The sequence below is a fragment of the Mus caroli genome, chromosome 9 (assembly GCF_900094665.2).
Source record: "Mus caroli chromosome 9, CAROLI_EIJ_v1.1, whole genome shotgun sequence".
In the NCBI taxonomy this organism is placed as follows: Eukaryota; Metazoa; Chordata; class Mammalia; order Rodentia; family Muridae; genus Mus; species Mus caroli.
Window position 1 is genome coordinate 17,321,229 of NC_034578.1, and position 17,281 is coordinate 17,338,509.

The window sequence follows — 17,281 nt, forward strand, 5'->3', positions numbered from 1 at the left end:
AGGCAGAGGCAGAGGCAGAGGCAGAGGCAGAGGCAGAGGCAGAGGCAGAGGCAGAGGCAGAGGCAGAGGCAGAGGCAGAGGCAGAGGCAGAGGCAGCTGGACCTCAGTTTGAGGCCTACCTGGTTACAGACTGAGTTCCAGGTCAGCCAAGGCTACACAGAGAAACCCTGTCTCGGAAATCAAACATATAAAAGTAAATGACATCACCTGCAGTCCTCCTGCCCAAAACAACAGTCTGACCTGTCGGTAGAGCAGGAACTCATGGGCTCCCCAGAGTGACCTCTGGTGGAACTGCACCTTGATTTGTGAGTGGGACCACACACAGGAGCAGTCGACACTGCTTACAACTCCCCAGGGAGACATTTAGCAGTAGTATGTGTGGGTGAATGTGAGCGTACTGCGTATACGTATGCTTTTGTGTGTGTGTTGTGTATACATATGTCTCTGTATGTGTGTGTACCTGTGTAGTATGTGTACATGTTTACGTGAGTGCATGTGTGCGGAGGCCAGAGGTCGATTCCCGTCTTCCTCTATTATTCACCACCTTTTTGTATGTTTTCTTGAGACAGGGTCTCTCACTGTTCCTGGAGCTCATTGGCTAGGCTCAGTCGCTAGCCAGCAAATTCCAGGGAATCCACCTGTCTCCACCTCCCCAGTACTTCAAACACAGCACAGGCAAGCACTACACAACTGTTTATGTAGACACTGAAGAAGACTGAATTCAGGTCTTCATGACCAACAAGCACCACTGCAAACTATTCCTGATTTTATTTTAATGATATATTAATATGCATAATAGTAATAATAATAATTTCATCACTTGGGAGGCAGAGGCAGGCAGGTCTCTGAGTTCTAGGCACTATAGAGCTAGATGATGAAATCCTGTCTCAAATTTTTAAAAAAATACATAAAATAATAAAAGCCTTTCTGAGGTCTGGAGAGAATAAAAAGCCTTTCTGAGGTCTGGAGAGATGGTGCAATCGTTAAAGTGCTTGCTGTCTTGCTGTTTTTACAGAGGACCCTGGTTCAGTTCCCAGCACTCACACAGCTGCTCAGAAATTCCTGCAGAAACTTCAGAACCAATAAAACCAATGTCCTCTTCTGGCTTCTGCAGTCACACACACACACACACACACACACACCCAAGCACACACTCAGGCACACACATAAACACATAAAAGAAAAAGCAAATAAAATTTTTGGTCTTTTCTGGCCTCCTGGGGCATGTGGTGCACAAACATACATTCAGGAACTTTTATACACATATAATAAATTATAAAAAATATTCAATTTTCTCCTGCTGGGCACAGTGGTTTATGCCTTAAATTTCCACACCTAGAAGTAAGTTCAGGGCTAGCCTGGTTTATATACCAAATTCTAAGTCAGCCAGGACTACAAAGTGAGACACTGCCCCCCCCAAAAAAAAGAAAGAAAAGAAAAAATACCTTCAAGATATATATATAAGCCAGTGGTTTTCAACCATCCTAATGCTACAACCGTTAATACAGTTCCTCCTGGTGTGATGACCTCAACCATAAAATTATTTTGTTGCTACTTCATAACTGTAATTTTGCTACTCTTGTGAATTGTAACATAAATATCTACTATGTGACCTCTGGAAGAGGGCCAATTGACCCCAGGGGGGTCACAGCCCTCAGGCTGAGAAACATGAATTAAGGTGTTTCATGTATATCGGAAACCCAAATACATTTCTTCAAGTCTTTGGTCCTACCCCTAGAATATGTCACAACACATACGCAAAGATTCTGACATCCGGAGCCCTTCCAGCACCAAGCACACGGATGCTTAACCCGCATCTCCTGGGAAGGGAGGGCGTCCTCCCCCGGCCTTTGACCCTCGCTCTGCTCACACCCCTTAGCCTGGCTCTCTTCACACCTCAAAGCCTTTTCATCCACTGTGTCTTCTGTTGGAGACACTTCCTCTGTTACATTAGCTCTTTTTCTTCCCTCCCCTTACAATAGCACCCTGTCACATTCACAGACACAGAAACAAGGGATTTCCTGCAGGCCACACAGTGGAGACGAGGGGTTACACCTTGTACCCCGTAGTGCTGTGCTGGGTGAGAGGTGTGAAGAGGTTTAGATGGGGATGGTCAGAAGACAGCACCTGACAGGGGTAAACACAAGGAGACAGACAGACCAGCTAGCCAATGAGAGACCATCACCTATCTCCATAGTCTTAGACAGACAGAGCAGTTAGCCAATGAGAGACCAGCACTTACCTCCACAGTCTTGTACAGAAAGGAGTACACCAGAGAGGCATTAGCGTTCTTCAGCGTGGTGGCCACCACTGGTGCAGTAAGGTTAAGGAAAAAGCGACATTTTTGATGGAGTGGTGTTACATGTCCCCTGCTATCCCCCCACCCATTCCTACTGCCCCTTAACCCAGGCACAACCTGAGTTACGGCACATGTATTGTGCAGATTCTGCTCTCGGGTCTCTGCCCTCTGAGTCCGGTTCTCGGCACTCCTGCCCAGCATGGGGTGGATACAGTACAGGTTGCTGTGTTTGATCCACAGGAAGTGCACTCGGCCGTGGCTCAGCAGCGGGGCCAGCACGCCCTCCTCCTCACGCTGCATAAGCAGCGGCATGAAGTGGTCAATCTCTGTCATGGGCACATCACCTTTGTAGTTTCGGCTAATCAGAGGCTAAGGGGAGGGAGAGAGGACTCGGTCACCACCACTGCGCAGACCTAGGGCCTTCGGATGTCTACTTCTCTCCTAAGCCTCCTTTCCCCCCATACACACTGGCCTCTTTTTTGTGTTATAGAAGGGGTTATACCTCACGCAGTAGCATGGGCTGGCCTTGAATCCAGAAGGAAGAGAATGACCTTGAAGTTCTCGGACCCTCCTGCTTCCTTCCGCCCTGGCCAGAGATTCTATTACCAGCTCTCTGCCAAGTACATTACCTCCCCACCTGTCTTGTCTTTTCTTATTGATCCAGCCACTTTTTCTATGAAGCCCCGGCGGGTCTCAACTTCTCAATCCTCCTGCCTTAGTTTCTAGAGTGCTGGGGTCCCAGGTGTCTGCCACCATGCCAAGCGCCGTGTGGGACCCGCAGACTTATCTGAGGGGCCCAGCTAAGACCCAAGCTCTGTATGCCTGTCTTCATGTGTGTTATGGGGATACTCGATACCCACAGCTAAAAGTATCAACTTTCTACTAATGAGTGTTATGCTGGGGCTGGGCTCGGGAGGGGGAGGCAGGAGGAAGCCGACTGCTCTTCCGAAGGTCCTGAGTTCAAATCCCAGCAACCACATGGTGGCTCACAACCATCCATAACCGAAATCTGATGCCATCTTCTGGAGTATCTGAGGACAGCTACAGTGTAGTTACATATAATAAACAAATAAATAAATATTTAAAAGATGTAATTTAGTGGCAGTGTGCTGGCTTAGCTTGGGTTCCACCCCACTCCCCCACACACACACACACATGGAGGAAGAGGAGGAAGAGGAGGAGGAATCTTTGCTGAGGAGTTCCAGTGCCTGTCACCTCTCAGCCTTGAGGCAGGCGTCTTTGTCTCCACTTTCCAGGCTGAAGGAGTTGAGGGTTTAAACTATGTCCACAAAAAGCAGAGAAGTGGAACTGAACCTCCCCTCCTAAGCTGTTCTTGTTCAAGGTTATTTTATTTCTTTGTTTTGTCTTGTTATTGTAGCCCAGGCTGGCCTCGCCCTCCTGAGCTCAGGTCATCCCTATGACTCGGCTTCCAGAGTAGCTAGGATGACAGGTGCATGGTAGGACACCTGACCCCCTTGTCCTTATAGCTAGCTTCTTTTCACGGGCACTATTATTTTCTGTGTGCATGGTGTGTGAGAGAGAATGTTGATGCCTGGGGTGTGTGTGTGTGTGTGTGGTCTCCATTCCCTTTCACGTGGGTTTGAGACTTAAACTCAGGTCACCAGGCTTAGGCAGCCGGTGCCTGGGCTTGTTGAGCCTGTTTTGTTTTTGAGACAGTGTGTCACTCACACACGTAGCTCAGGCCGGATTCAAACTCCCTTGATTTCCTGATCCCTCTGCCTCCACCTCCCAAATGCTGGAATTATGGCTGCTTATGCAGTGCACTGGGACCATACCTAGGTCTGTGTGCTAGGCCAGCCAGCTGACCACTGAGGCACATGAACAGGCTGTCATTGCATTACAGGGCTCTTGTTTTCATCTCTACCGCTCTGATCGCCACTGGAGAAGCTCGCAAGGATAGCCAGAGAGTTAACACTTGGCGCATTTATTGAGCCCCAGGGTTGCAGAAGGACTGTGCTCACTGGTTCAGGGCGCTCAGATGGTGGGCATCTCATTTTACAAACACGGAAAATGACGCTCAGAGAGGTGAAGCCCCTTGCCACAGACGCTGGCTGGAGAGGGCGGGTCCCCGGCTCCGGGTCCTGAGCCCTAGGCCCGCGGGCTCACCCGGCGTACCTCGATCCCTCGCCCTCTGCCTCACCTTGCCCTTGACGTCCAGAATGAAGACTGCCGAGGCCGACATGGTGGCAGCCCGTGAAGCTAGGAGGCGAGAGCGAGCTGCAGAGGCGGCAGCGCTGCGGCTTCCTTCTTCCTGCGGAAGCGCCTTCGCCCAGGTGAGCCGCCAGGTGAGCGCGTCTTAAAGGGGAGGCCGCCAGGTGAATGCGTCTTAAAGGGGAGGCCGCCAGGTGAGCGGCACGGTCGGCGGCAAATGCCAAGGCTGCTCCAGGAGCCGCGACTGCTGTCCTGTCTCAAGTTCTCCATCGATCCTCGCATCCGCCTACCCATGTATCCATCCACGCTCCGCTTCCACTCACCCACCCACCCACCCACCCATCCATCCATCCATCACCCCATCCATCCACCCATCCATCCACCCACCCACCCATCCATCCATCCATCACCCCCTCCCACATACGTATACACATTCACATCTACATTAACCCAACCATACATACGCGTATCCACCCACCAGGGCATCTGTCTGTTCGTGTGTCTATGTAACTTGTTCTCTCACCCACACATACCAGTCTCAACAGGACTTGGCCCTGTTTCTATGTGTGACCCGGTGCCCACCAGTAGATGTTCAGTAATGTTAATCCTTCTTACACTAAACATTTTAATTGTTTAGTTGTTTCTGTTGTTATTATTAGTATTGCTGTTGCTGCTAGTTGTTTTTTTTTTTTTTTTCAAAACAGTTCTCTGTGTAGCTAGCCGTAGCTAGCTTCGAGTCCACCTGCGTCTGCCTCTCGAGTGCTGGGATTAAAGGCGCCACCATGCTTCGCTCGTGTTGTTTATTTTTGTTTGTTTGTTTTGTGTTATTAATTCTAGAAGAAAGGTTGAGATAACCCGGATGGCCTGGAGCTCATTGTGTGGTCCAGACTGGCCTCAGCCTTACAAGTTCTGTGATTAGTCACGAGCCAACAGGTCTGACTTTGTTTTCCGTTTTCTAATTTCATTTTTTTTTTAAATATCCTAGGCTACCCTTAAACTCAAGATCATTCTGTCTCTGCTTTCCCATTGCTGGGATACCGTTTTGCGGAAGGTGATGGGGAAAAAAAAACCCATCTAAACCTTAGCCTAGCCATCTACATGGCGCTCCGCTGTGGAAGAAACGTTTCCTGCGCAGCCGCCAGGGGGCGACAAAGCCCGTTTGGACATCGGTGCGGGCTCTGACCTTTAACAGGCCGGGAGTCCAGATGCAGCTATGAGGATCTCCCAAGGCAATTGTCCTAAAGCAGAGGCGTGGGGCCTGTATGAAGAGTTTTTCAGCCACCACCTGGGAGGAAGCGGAGCACAGACAGTCTCAGGGCTACACAGCCAGGTTACCAGGCCACTATTCTCTTATTCTGGTTGTTTTGATGGTCCTAGGGGGTGGAACGCCCACCTTTGCTGGTGACAGGCAAGCCCTATGCCCCTGATTACACTCCCAGCCCTTAATGTTTTTGTCTGGGGCCTCATGTATACAGCACAGGCTAACCTTAAATTCCCCCCCTCCCTTTTTTTTTCTTTTTTTTCAAGACAGGGTTTCTCTGTATAGCCCTGGCTGTCCTGGAACTCACTTTGTAGACCAGACTGGCCTCGAACTCAGAAATCTGCCTGCCTCTGCCTCCCAAGTACTGGGATTAAAGGCTTGTGCCACCATCGCCCAGCTTTTTTTTTTTTTTATCAAATGGAAGCAACCCTTGCTGTGTTCAGTCATTAGTTCCACTTCCTAGAACTGGCTTTTTTTTTTTTTTTTTTTTCACCTTAAATTCCCAAGTCTTCTACCTAACCCTGCCCAGTTGCAGCACCATCTTCAGCCTCGCCATAAATACCTTCCCTACACCCTTTTTAAAAGACCCATCTATTCCAGGCCTTCGTATTTAGCCAAGGATCACCTTGAACTCCTGAGCACCTCTGTACCTTCTAAGGGCCAGGGTGACATGCATACCCTACCACAGTCCATTGATGTGGTACAGTGATCAGTGATCAGGAGGGAACCCAGGGCTTTGAGTATGCTAGGCAAGTGCTCTACCAGCTAAGCCAAGCCCTCATTTTCTGGATAACCCTTTGAGGGAAGCATCGAGCTGCTGTTATCTTCCATTGGCAAGATGGGGAGCCTGAAGTTTGGCTCCAAGAGGGTAAAATTGTCCAACAGTTTTGTTTGTCTGGTTTTGTTATTAATGCTATTATATAGTCCCAGACAGCCTGGAAATCATTATCCTCCTGCCTCAGTGCTCCGGGGATCACAGGAATGCTCGATCGTGCCCAGTTTATGTGTGCTGGGGCTAGAACCCAGACACTCTTGCATGCTAGACCCATGATCTACCAGCTGGGCTCAACCCCTCAGCTTTTAGCTGGCTCCAGCTCATAGGCTCCAGGAGAGGAATCCTTCCTTACCATCAGCAGACACGGGCAGCCTGGGCTTGCCTCACCCCTGCTGGGAGTAGGATAGGCAGATCCCAGGGGCTTCCCTGCTTGCAAGGACACTGTGATATACATACATACATACATACATACACATTTACACGCACACAAACACATGCTTGAGCTCACACACACATCTCAAAATACAAGGTGTGGAGAGAGCCTGAGAAGCCAGGCTGGTAACACAAGCTTTTAACCCTAGCACTCTCCAGATAGAAGCAGGCAGATCTCCACAGTCAGATCTCTCCAGGACAGCCAGGGCTACATATTGTCACCTTGACTAAAAACAGAACTCATAATGGGGGGGGGCAGTGAAATTGCTCAAAGGTGGCTGTTTCAGCACCAGTCTAATCCCCAGGTCCTTCATGATTGATGGGAGAGAACTGATTTCTATAGGTGGCCCTCTGCCCTCTGCACACAGACACAGAAAATAAACCATATATAATTTCAAAGAAAGATGGCTAGCTCCTGAGAAGGGAATGTGTCTGGAGTTGTCCTCAGGCCTCCGGACTTAAATGTGCACAGCACAAAGCCAGCAACACCCTCCTGGGACCTAAGATGCATTCACATGGTAAATGGAACCCAGAAGCCTGGGCCCAGCGCCCTGGAATCTGAAACTCAAGGCCTAGTTAGCTAAAAAATTCATGAGACCAAGAGCCTCCTTGGGGGCAGAGAACAGACTCGCACTGTCTTGCCTCGGCCAGCCCAGCCCAGCCCAGCCCAGCCTGGCTTAGCACAGCCCAGTTTGGCTCAGTAGCCACCACCATCCCAGGGATGGTGGCTTTGTCCCAGTTTGTTCTAAATATCTTGCCCTCCTCCTCCCTCCCTGTGTCCGACCTCAGCTTCCTTATCAGCCTCCTTCCTTCTCCTCCTTCTAAAGAAATGCGTCTACCCCAGTGATCAGCGCCCACTCTCCCTCTCACACCTGTGGCTCCCAACCCAGCAGTCAGACTCCAGCTGACCTATGGCCCTCACCCCTCATTACATTCTCACCCAATTTGCTTTCTTTATGCCATTCTTTCTCTGTGGAGAGGTCCCTCTGACTTCCTACTTTGTGTCCAGGACACAGCCATCCTCTGGGTTTTTCTGTGGCCGGCAGGCACCCTTCACAACTGGCTTGTAACCTTGCTGTTTTGAGGTAGGGTTTCTTTGTGAAACCTTGGCTACTCATTGAGTAGACCAGGCTGGCCTTGAACTCAGAGATTCACCTGCTTCTGCCTCCCAAGTACTGGGATTAAAGGTGTGCTCCACCACCACCCAGCTTGTTGATGTTTTTGAGATGGCAGTGGTGGCACAGGCCTTTAATCCCAGCACTCCGGAGGCAGAGGCAGGCGAATTTCTGAGTTCGAGGCCAGCCTGGTCTACAGAGTGAGTTCCAGGACAGCCAGGGCTACACAGAGAAACCTTGTCTCAAAAAACCAAAACAAAAAAACACCAAAACACAAACAAAAAAACCAGGGTCTTTCTTTATAACTCTGGCTGTCCTGAAATTCATTATATAGACTAGGGTGGCCTTGAACTTACAGAGATCTGCTTACCTCTCACTGCTGAGTGCTGGGATTAAAGTTGTACTCTCAACAAAAATGAAGTAAGTATTTTTAAACATCCTCCTTCACACCTGCACTGCCTGGTTCCGGTCTCTCTAGAAACCATTGTTTGTTCCTGTCGTTTATGTATAAGTGCATGCATGCACGTGATGTCTTCCCAAGCTCGGTTCCTCTTCACCCATCACACCCCCATTGCCATATGGGACCAAGCTACTAAGTGGCTGTACAACGGTGGAGAGGGCGTGGGCTTCTCAGCCCCACTTCCTGAGGTTCACCTCTTTGTTCCACCTCATGCTCACTGTGTGGCAGTGCGGAAATTGCTTAACCTCTCTGAGTACTTTCCCCACACTGGAAAGTTGTTATAAAGACTTCATATAAAAAAAAATTCGAATTTCTCCTGGCTCTGAGTCAGCTCTATAAAAACTCAGCTTTTATGACTGGACACGTGGCTCAGAAGTCAAGGCTCTTCCAGAGGACCCACGCTCAATTCCCAGCACCCAGACCACAAACACCTGTAATCCCAGTTCCGGGGACCAATGCCTTCTCTGGCTTCCACGAGCAGGAGGAATACACAAGATGTGCACATGCAGACAAATGCTCACACATATAAGATTAAAAAGTAATATTAGTACCACTTCCAGGCTCTTCCACTCTAGAAAGACACTGCTTGTTTATTTGTGTGTATGTCAAGTGTGTGGGGTGCCTGGGGAGGCAAGGACGTCTAACCCATACTAATACATATTTTCACTATAAATGATAAGGTTTCTTCTGCTGCCCCAAAACATTTTTCCCTTAAGAAGACACAGTGTAAAATACGAGTTAAATAGAAAGATCTAAAAACTAATTAAGGGAAAGGCCCCTGTGTTCTTATACCAGGGTAAGCCTGTGCTTGTATCCAAAATGCTTTCCAGAAAATGAACTACGTCCCAGATGGCTCCTGCTCCAATGCATCCAACCAGGACAGCATCCTGGAGACCAGGAGACAGGAAGATCCTGAAGATAAAGGATAAACCTACAGAGAGGAAACATCCCAATAGAAAATCCAAGCTGATGACCCATGGGGACAAGGACATGATACTACTGACCCAGAAAGGATGCTGTTATATTTGCAGACTATATTACATGTTAATTCCCAGCTTTGCCAATGCAAAGTCTAAAAAGATGGCTTTCGTCACGTTTATCATAGCATTTGAGAGACAGAGGCAGTTGGATCTCTGTGGGTTCGAGACCAACCTAATCTACAGAGTGAGTTCAACCAGGGCTACACAGAGAAACCCTATCTCAAAAAAAGATAAAAAGAAAAAAGAAGCCGGGCATGGTGGCACACGCCTTTAATCCCAGCACTCAGGAGGCAGAGGCAGGCAAATTTCTGAGTTCGAGGCCAGCCTGATCTACAGAGTGAGTTCCAGGACAGCCAGGGCTATACAGAGAAACCCTGTCTTGAAAAAGAGAAAGAAAGAAAGAAAGAAAGAAAGAAAGAAAGAAAGAAAGAAAGAAAGAAAGAAAGAAAAGAAAAAGAAGAAAGAAAGGTTGCCTACAGTAGCAGACATATGAGATGTTGTTTTGTTAAGGGTTGCTTTCTGGGTTTTGTATTACCAGTCCCAGAAAGGATGACTGAAATACAAAGAGAGGTTTCAAAAATGGCTTGTATGATTAGCACAACTACTGATATTACAGCAAAAAAATTAGAAGAAATTAGTTAAGAGAAAGGCAAACTGAACCACAGTTCTACAAAATAGAGCTACTATAGATTATTTGTGGCTCAAGCACTGGCCTGGTGGTCAATAATTTCCTGGCGAGTGTTGCTTTAATGTGTCAGAGTTTTCTCATACTATTGGTGGTCAAATTAAAGAGGTCCATCCGCATAAAGAGATAATCAAAACTCTCGGAAGACATCTGCGAAGGGCCATCATGGTTCAGATGGCTTCCTCAATCCTTGGTCATTCTGTTGGGTATCCTTGTAACTGTCTTGTGCGACTAATAGACTAGCCACGCAGCGATGCCTTCAACCTTGGCCTCCGTTACAATCGTAAAGTTCTCTGTAAAGAAAAAAAATAAATAAATAAAACCAAGTGGAGATGTAGGAGCACGAAGATCATTGTGCTCAGAGAGGAACAACCTGGAATGTTAAACACACGGGTTGCTCCTTCACAGAAAGGGATACAAGGGTTGCAGGACTTGTTATCAGCACAGCAGGCCAGGAGAAGATGTGACCTTTGCACTGCCTGTGTGACCTCTCCAAAACCACACTGGATTCTCCCCCAGGCCAACATCAAGAGCTTGGGGATGGCTCTATGTGGCTTAGGCTCTCCTGAAACCAGCTATATACATAGCCAAGGATGGCCTAGAAGTCCTGTACGCCACGCTAGGCTCTTCTATGCCTCCTTCCACGGCCCACAGAGCTCCCAACTAGACTACCAGACACCCTTGCGACTCCTCTCCTCTTCTCTCTTCCTTTCCTCTCCTTCTTTCTTTTTCGTAGCTGGGGATAGACCTAGCCTTACACATGCTAGGACAAATGCTCTACCACAGAGCCACACCCTCTTTCCTTCTTCTATTTTAAGCATTCCATTTTAACTGTCTCTTTTACTTTTGGAGCGTGGGAGGGGAGTTTCAAGACAGGGTTTCTCTGTGTAGTCCTGGATGTCCTAGGCCTCACTCCATAGACCAGGGTGGGCTCCACTTGTCTTTACCTCCTGAGTGTGCCACCACCATCCAGCTCTTTTCCAGTTTTGTTTTTGTTTTTTTGAGATGGGGTTTCTCTGTATAGTCCTGGCTGTCCTGGAACTCACTTTATAGACCAGGCTGGACTCGAACTCAGAAATATGCCTGCCTCTGCCTCCCGAGTGCTGGGAATAAAGGCATGTGCCACCACGCCCGGCTTAGGTTAACCATTCTTTATTTTCTCAAGATTTATTTCTTTATTGTATATAAAAGTGTTCTGCTTGCATATATGCCTGCATGCCAGAAGAGGGCACCAGATCTCATTATATATTGTTGTGAACCACCATGTGGCTGCTGGGAATTGAACTCAAGACCTCTGGAAGCCCGGATCTGGAAGAGAGCAGTCAGTGCTCTTAACCTCTGAGACATCGCTCCAGCCCTAATCATTGTTATTTTATAACTTATTTTAGATCATGTCTGTCAACATTTCAAACCTTCCACTGATCAAAGAAAACTTTTGTTTATTGAGACTGGGTCTCATGTACCCCAGGCTGTCCTCAAACTCCTGTGTAGCTAAGGCTAGCCTTGAACTACTGTGCCTCCTTCTTCATCTCCCAAGTGCTGGGATGACAGGTGTGTGTTTTTCAAAACTACCTTTTAAGGTTGGACATGGTGGCATACACCTTTAAACCCCACACTCAGAGATAGAGGCATGGGTAGCTCTCTCAGTCTGGTCTACATAGCAACTTTCAGGACAGCTAGGACCCCAGGGAGGCTCAGTCTCAAAAATAAAATAGAATAAAATAAAGGAGATCCTGCAGCTTCTGCCTCCCCAGTGCTGGGATTGGGAGACTAAAGTCGTAAACCTCCTGCCCGGAGGCCCAGGGACATGCCACTCCTCCTCTTTTTTTCCTTTCTAACTTGTGTTCAAACTCTCAAAATCTTGCCAATCGGATGAATGAACACATGACAACTTTTTCTTCATCCCTAGCTCAGTCAGCGCTCAGTACCTGGACAAAGAATGGCTTGCTGAGCGGTGGTTGAGCACACCTTTAATCCCAGTATTCGAGGCAGACAGATCTCTTGAGTTCGAGGCCAGCCGTGTTACAGAGTTCCAGTACATCCAGGGCTGCACAGAGAAATCCTGTCTAAAAACAAAACAAAAACAAACCCACAAACCCCAAAACAACAACAAAAGGAAGGATTGACAAGCAGATGCAACACACTAATTGTCCACAGAGAGAGCGGACTGGAAACCAGAAGGCGGCTGCCCCCCAACGCCCCTCCCTGGGCACGCCCTAAGGGGCGGGGCTGCCTTGGGCGTGCGCGCTGGGGGCGGTGTCAGGCGGGGCAGGGCGGGGCCAGCAGCGCGCGGTGTCTCCCGCCCGCTTGGGTTGGGGTCGCGCTGGCTTCGGACTCAGCTCCCCTCGGTTGAGGCCATGGAGGACGATCGGAAGGACGCAGTCTATGGTAGGAGTAGCCTCTGGCCTGTAGATCGCCTGTGCTGACTTGGGAAGGAGGGGGTTTTGAGGAAGGGCGACATCTGAGAGCCTTAAAACAAAACACTCGTGGCTGCAGGCAGGACGAAGGCCCTTCTGTCCGCGTCCTCAGGCCTCTGCATCCCGCGCTGGCTCAGCCGGAGCGCTTGGCCCTAGCCCAGGTTGCCCCCCGTGTCTCTTTTCGGGGATCTTCAAGCTTACTCCCTTCCTGAGCGATGGGCCGGGACTTATGGCGCATGCTCCTCCCCTGGAGGTCCCGTTATCTGGGAGAATTAGGTGATGGGCGGGGGAGGGGATGCGAGGCGATCTTAGCTTGGGGTGTGGGCAAGAATGGGGCCCGACCTCGCCACACGTCCCGTCTCCTTAAGACCCAAGTGTCCTCCACATCTTCGCCATTTACATCCAAAATAGCGACTCCAAGTTTAGTACTAGATGGGGAAACTGAGGCAAGGTTGGAGAGTCCCATATAACTGGAATTAGGTGCCCAACGCGACAGGGAAGGTCAGAGACGAGGCGGGCAGGCGGGGAGCAATGCAGAAACTTTCCCTGCCTGTGCTGATTGTTGCAGGTGCCTGTAATTTTAAGGGTTCTAGGAGACCCGGACCTCAGTAAGGCCTGAGGGTGGCCTCAGCCACTTGGAGCTGGGGGTGGAGCCATGATGCGGATTTCTCACCCCACCCGACTCTGGGTTCCCACGGACCGGGTGTTGAACTCTGAGCCTCCTTCCTCTTTATCTATTTTAGGTTCCCTGGGCCTAAATCGGCCACAAGCCTTAAGAGGCATAGCTGTGACTCTGGCAGAGGGGCTCTATCCCTCCCCCTGATATACCACTTTGTGTGACTGGAACTTCCTGGAAACTGCAAGATTCTAGAGTCTTGGGGAGGGGGCCGGAAACGGTTCAAAAATAACTAGAAAAGCAAGTAGGCTCTCTGCCTTCCTCCTCTTTCCTGGGTCTGTGCTGTCCAGGGGGAGGGGGGGGGAAAGAATAGACAGGTCCCAGAGGCTGTGACACACCCTTCCTGGCCTAAAGGAAGGTAGCAAGACCTAGCCTTTCAGGGCTCTCCCAGCTTGAAGTTGCCAGCCCCCAGACCACCAGAAGGTCTCCCTGTCTGAAGCCCCAGGCTCTTGGGTTGCTGTGCAACTATTGAGTGCTTCTGGCTGTCTCTGGTGTGGGAGTCTTGGTCTGGGAGCCTGAGTATGCTTGGGTATCACACCTGAGAGAATCTTTGGTCTTCTCGAGGTCTGTTTGGAATAAAAGTGGGACAGAATGAGCGTGGATATTATTTTATCTGGCTTCATTTTGTCCAAAGGGTGGAACTTTTTTTGCGGGGAGAGGCAGAGGGGGGCTGTACATTGTGTTGGGATGGAAACCGGAGACCCATGGCGCATGGTTAGTAAGCCGTGGGTTTGAAGCTAGGACCCTGGCTCATGTTTAGCAAGAACTAGAATCTAGATGGGATCGCTCATGCTCAGAAAGCACTGGTGTTTATGTGTGGGTGGGGCTGGAACCCAGGGCTTCTGCAAGCGCTGAGACTGAAACTCAAGGCAACACGCATGCTCAGTGGGCAGTAGGGCCTGGAAGCCTGGAAGACTCAGTCGAGTTCAGCAAGTGATTGGCCTAGATCCCACTCTGCTGCTCAGCCCCCAACACCCCCCCCCACCCCGGCACCAGGCCCCCAGGAATTTAACGAACCTTTCACAGGCAAAGGTCTGACTGGGAACGCAGCAGTCCACCGAGGAGAGAAAGGCGTAGACCGCGAAAGGACCAGTGAGAACATGTAATTGTAGGTTGTTAAGGTTGTAGAGCAACGGACAAGATGCTATGTGTGAAAGAGCCACTAGGGTCTATTTTAAGAAATGAAGGTTGGAGTGTGCCGGCCGGGTGAGATGATTGAGACACGTGTGTTCCAGGCAGAAGGAAAGCATAATATTTTTCTCTATGAGATTCAGGAGCCTGTGAAGGAGGGTCTACCTGGCATCCAGAGCCACACCACCTCCTCCAGGCAGACCACCCTGCTTGACTGCTTGCAAATGGAAATTTTCTGTTCTCTCTTTTTTTTCCTCTCTCTTTTCCTTTCTTCCTTCCATCCTTACTTTCTCCCTCCCTCACGTCTTCCCTTCCTCCCTTTCTTCCTTATGGGTTACTGAGGTTTAAACGTAGGCCTCATAGGCCTAGAGCATACAAATTCATGAGGTAGGTGTAGCACAGACAGCCTTGACCTTAGTCATCCTATCTTTGTACCACGGACCTCAGCCCCCGCCCCCTTTTTTTTTTTGTTTTTCGAGACAGGGTTTCTCTGTATAGCCCTGGCTGTCCTGGAACTCACTCTGTAGACCAGGCTGGCCTCGAACTCAGAAATCCGCCTGCCTCTGCCTCCCAAATCCTGGGATTAAAGGCATGTGCTACCTCAGCCTTTACAAGTAGCTGGGATTACAGGCTACCAGGCCTTCCTATTGGAAGGACCTTGTTTTGCCTGAAACTTAGTCCACGTGACCAAAATGAAAATTCTGGGCTGTGCAAGCATCCCCGTAACATTGCTGCAAAATAGTTTAAGCTTCCTCTCTAAATTCACTATGTGCTGAATGACTGATCCTTTTGCCTCCCCTTCTAAATTCTGAGGCGATGGTTGTGCACCACCCTGCCCAGTTTATGTAGTGCTGGGGGAAAAAACACCCAAGGGTTCCTCTATGTGATTTATCACGCCTTAGCTCAATGTCAGCTTTCTCTCAGGCATAACGGCTAATCCCGAGGTCTCTCAGTGCTTTCCCATTCTTCAGTGTGACCAATGGGAATGGCTTCGGGGGTTGTTACAGGAAGGCTTTAGAGAGATCCAGCTTCAAGTCAAGCTGGATTCTGATCTTTCTGGGTTTTGAGACATGGTTTCAGGGTTTTACTGTCTGGCTGTCCTCAAACTCTTATTTGTAGACCAGACTGGCCTTGAACTTAGAGATCTGTCTGCCTCTGCCCCTGCCTCTCTGCTCTCTGCCCCTGTCCCTGCCCCTGCTGGGATGAAAGGCATAACCACGCCTGGGTAAGGTTCTGATCTTTATAGGCTGTGAGACTGGGTGAGTGGGTGACCTCTCTCAGATTGCACCATTATGCATAAGGCTGGCAAATTTTGTTTGTTTGTTTGTTGTTGGGTTTTGGGGTTTGTTTTTTTTTTTTTGGTTTTTCTGAGACAGGGTTTCTCTGTGTAGCCCTGGCTGTCCTGGAACTCACTTTGTAGACCAGGCTGGCCTCGCACTCAGAAATCCGCCTGCCTCTGCCTCCGGAGTGCTGGGATTAAAGGCGTGCGCCACTACTCCCGACTGGTTGTTTGTTTTTTGACACAGGATCCATCACATGTAGTGCAGGCTGGACTTGAACTCACTGTCTAGCCCAGGATGGCCTTCAATTTATTATCTTGCTCCACCTCCTAAGAGCAGGGGTGACAGGCATGTGCCAGCATGCCTGGCTGGACTCCATTGTCATCGATGTGTGGGAGGGCCTTGTGTGCTCATCAGCTACCCCTGGGGCTGTTGGCATGGATGTCTCGGCTTTTCCGTGAACTGATGGACAGGCAAACCTACCTCAGGAACAGGGCTGGGCAGGGCAGGAAGTGCCTTTCCCGGTAGATAACATGAATCTGGAAGAAGATGGCAGCTCCACAGGAAAGGGAAATGGCTCAGGGCCTGGCAGTGTCCTTAATGTCACAGCCTTCCTCCCAGCCCAGCCTTGGCAGGAGCAGGCAAAGATTCTGGAACCCAAAGCAGAGTAGCACACAGTGAAGCTTGACTAACTAACTAACTAACTAACCAACTAACTAACTAACTAACTAAGCAGACAGATGGCCTTGCTGGGGATTGTTGCTGTTTGCACTGCGCTTGCCAGGGACCCATGGGTCGATCCTCAGGCTCCTTCATCCGCAGCACCTCAGGAACTCCAGGTGCGGTGGTGCATACCAGTTCTCAGGAGGCAGGGGCAGGAAGCTCAGAATCCATCGCTGGAATTCATCATTGGCTACACGTGAGTTTGAGGCCAGCCTAGGCTACGTGGGAGTATGTCTCAAAAAAAAAAAAAAAAAAAAAAAAAAAAGAAGAAGAAAAGGAAGGGCCTGGCTAGGTGCCCGTGGTTGAGCGTGTTCACTGCTCTAGTCGAGGACTGATTTGGTTCCCAGCACCCAAGCTGCAGAACACAGCCTCTGGTAACTCCAGCTCTATAGGCGTTCACATCCTCCTCCAAGCACATGGTACACATAACCTCAGGCACACATACCACACACGTGCACATGTGTGAAAACAAGTAAAGCTGGGTGTGGTGGTGCACATGTTGAGTTCCAGCACTTGTAGGCAGAGGCTGGCAGATCTCTAAAAGCTGTAGGCCAGCCTGGTCTACCTAGTAATTTCTTTTTTTCTTTCTTTCTTCCTTCCTTCCTTCCTTTCTTCCTTCCTTCCTTCCTTTCTTTCTTTAAGATTTATTTATTTTATGGATGTGAGTATACTCTGTAGCTGTACAGATGGTTGTGAGCCTTCATCTGGTTGTTAGGAATTGAATTTAGGGGCTGGTGAGATGGCTCAGTGGGTAAGAGCACCCGACTGCTCTTGTGAAGGTCCAGAGTTCTAATCCCAGCAACCACATGGTGGCTCACAACCATCCGTAACGAGATCTGGCGCCCTCTTCTGGAGTGTCTGAAGACAGCTACAGT

General features: G+C 49.4%; 2 protein-coding genes across 4 annotated transcripts in view; one reads left to right on the forward strand and one right to left on the reverse strand.

Annotated features, from left to right (window-relative positions):
• Ap1m2 (adaptor related protein complex 1 subunit mu 2) overlaps nucleotides 1-4,581 on the reverse strand; it is a 17,142-nt gene extending 12,561 nt beyond the window's left edge. For both annotated transcript variants that reach the window (XM_021172280.1, XM_021172281.1), the window contains exons 1-3: nucleotides 4,461-4,581; nucleotides 2,512-2,668; nucleotides 2,243-2,310 (exon numbers count right to left, since the gene is read on the reverse strand). In XM_021172280.1, the coding sequence (XP_021027939.1) occupies nucleotides 2,243-2,310; nucleotides 2,512-2,668; nucleotides 4,461-4,502 (267 nt within the window). In that variant the 5' untranslated portion in view covers nucleotides 4,503-4,581. The remainder of the gene's footprint in view (nucleotides 1-2,242; nucleotides 2,311-2,511; nucleotides 2,669-4,460) is intronic.
• Nucleotides 4,582-12,440: 7,859 nt separating this feature from the next.
• Slc44a2 (solute carrier family 44 member 2) overlaps nucleotides 12,441-17,281 on the forward strand; it is a 33,924-nt gene continuing 29,083 nt past the window's right edge. For both annotated transcript variants that reach the window (XM_021172275.2, XM_021172277.1), the window contains exon 1: nucleotides 12,441-12,567. In XM_021172275.2, the coding sequence (XP_021027934.1) occupies nucleotides 12,537-12,567 (31 nt within the window). In that variant the 5' untranslated portion in view covers nucleotides 12,441-12,536. The remainder of the gene's footprint in view (nucleotides 12,568-17,281) is intronic.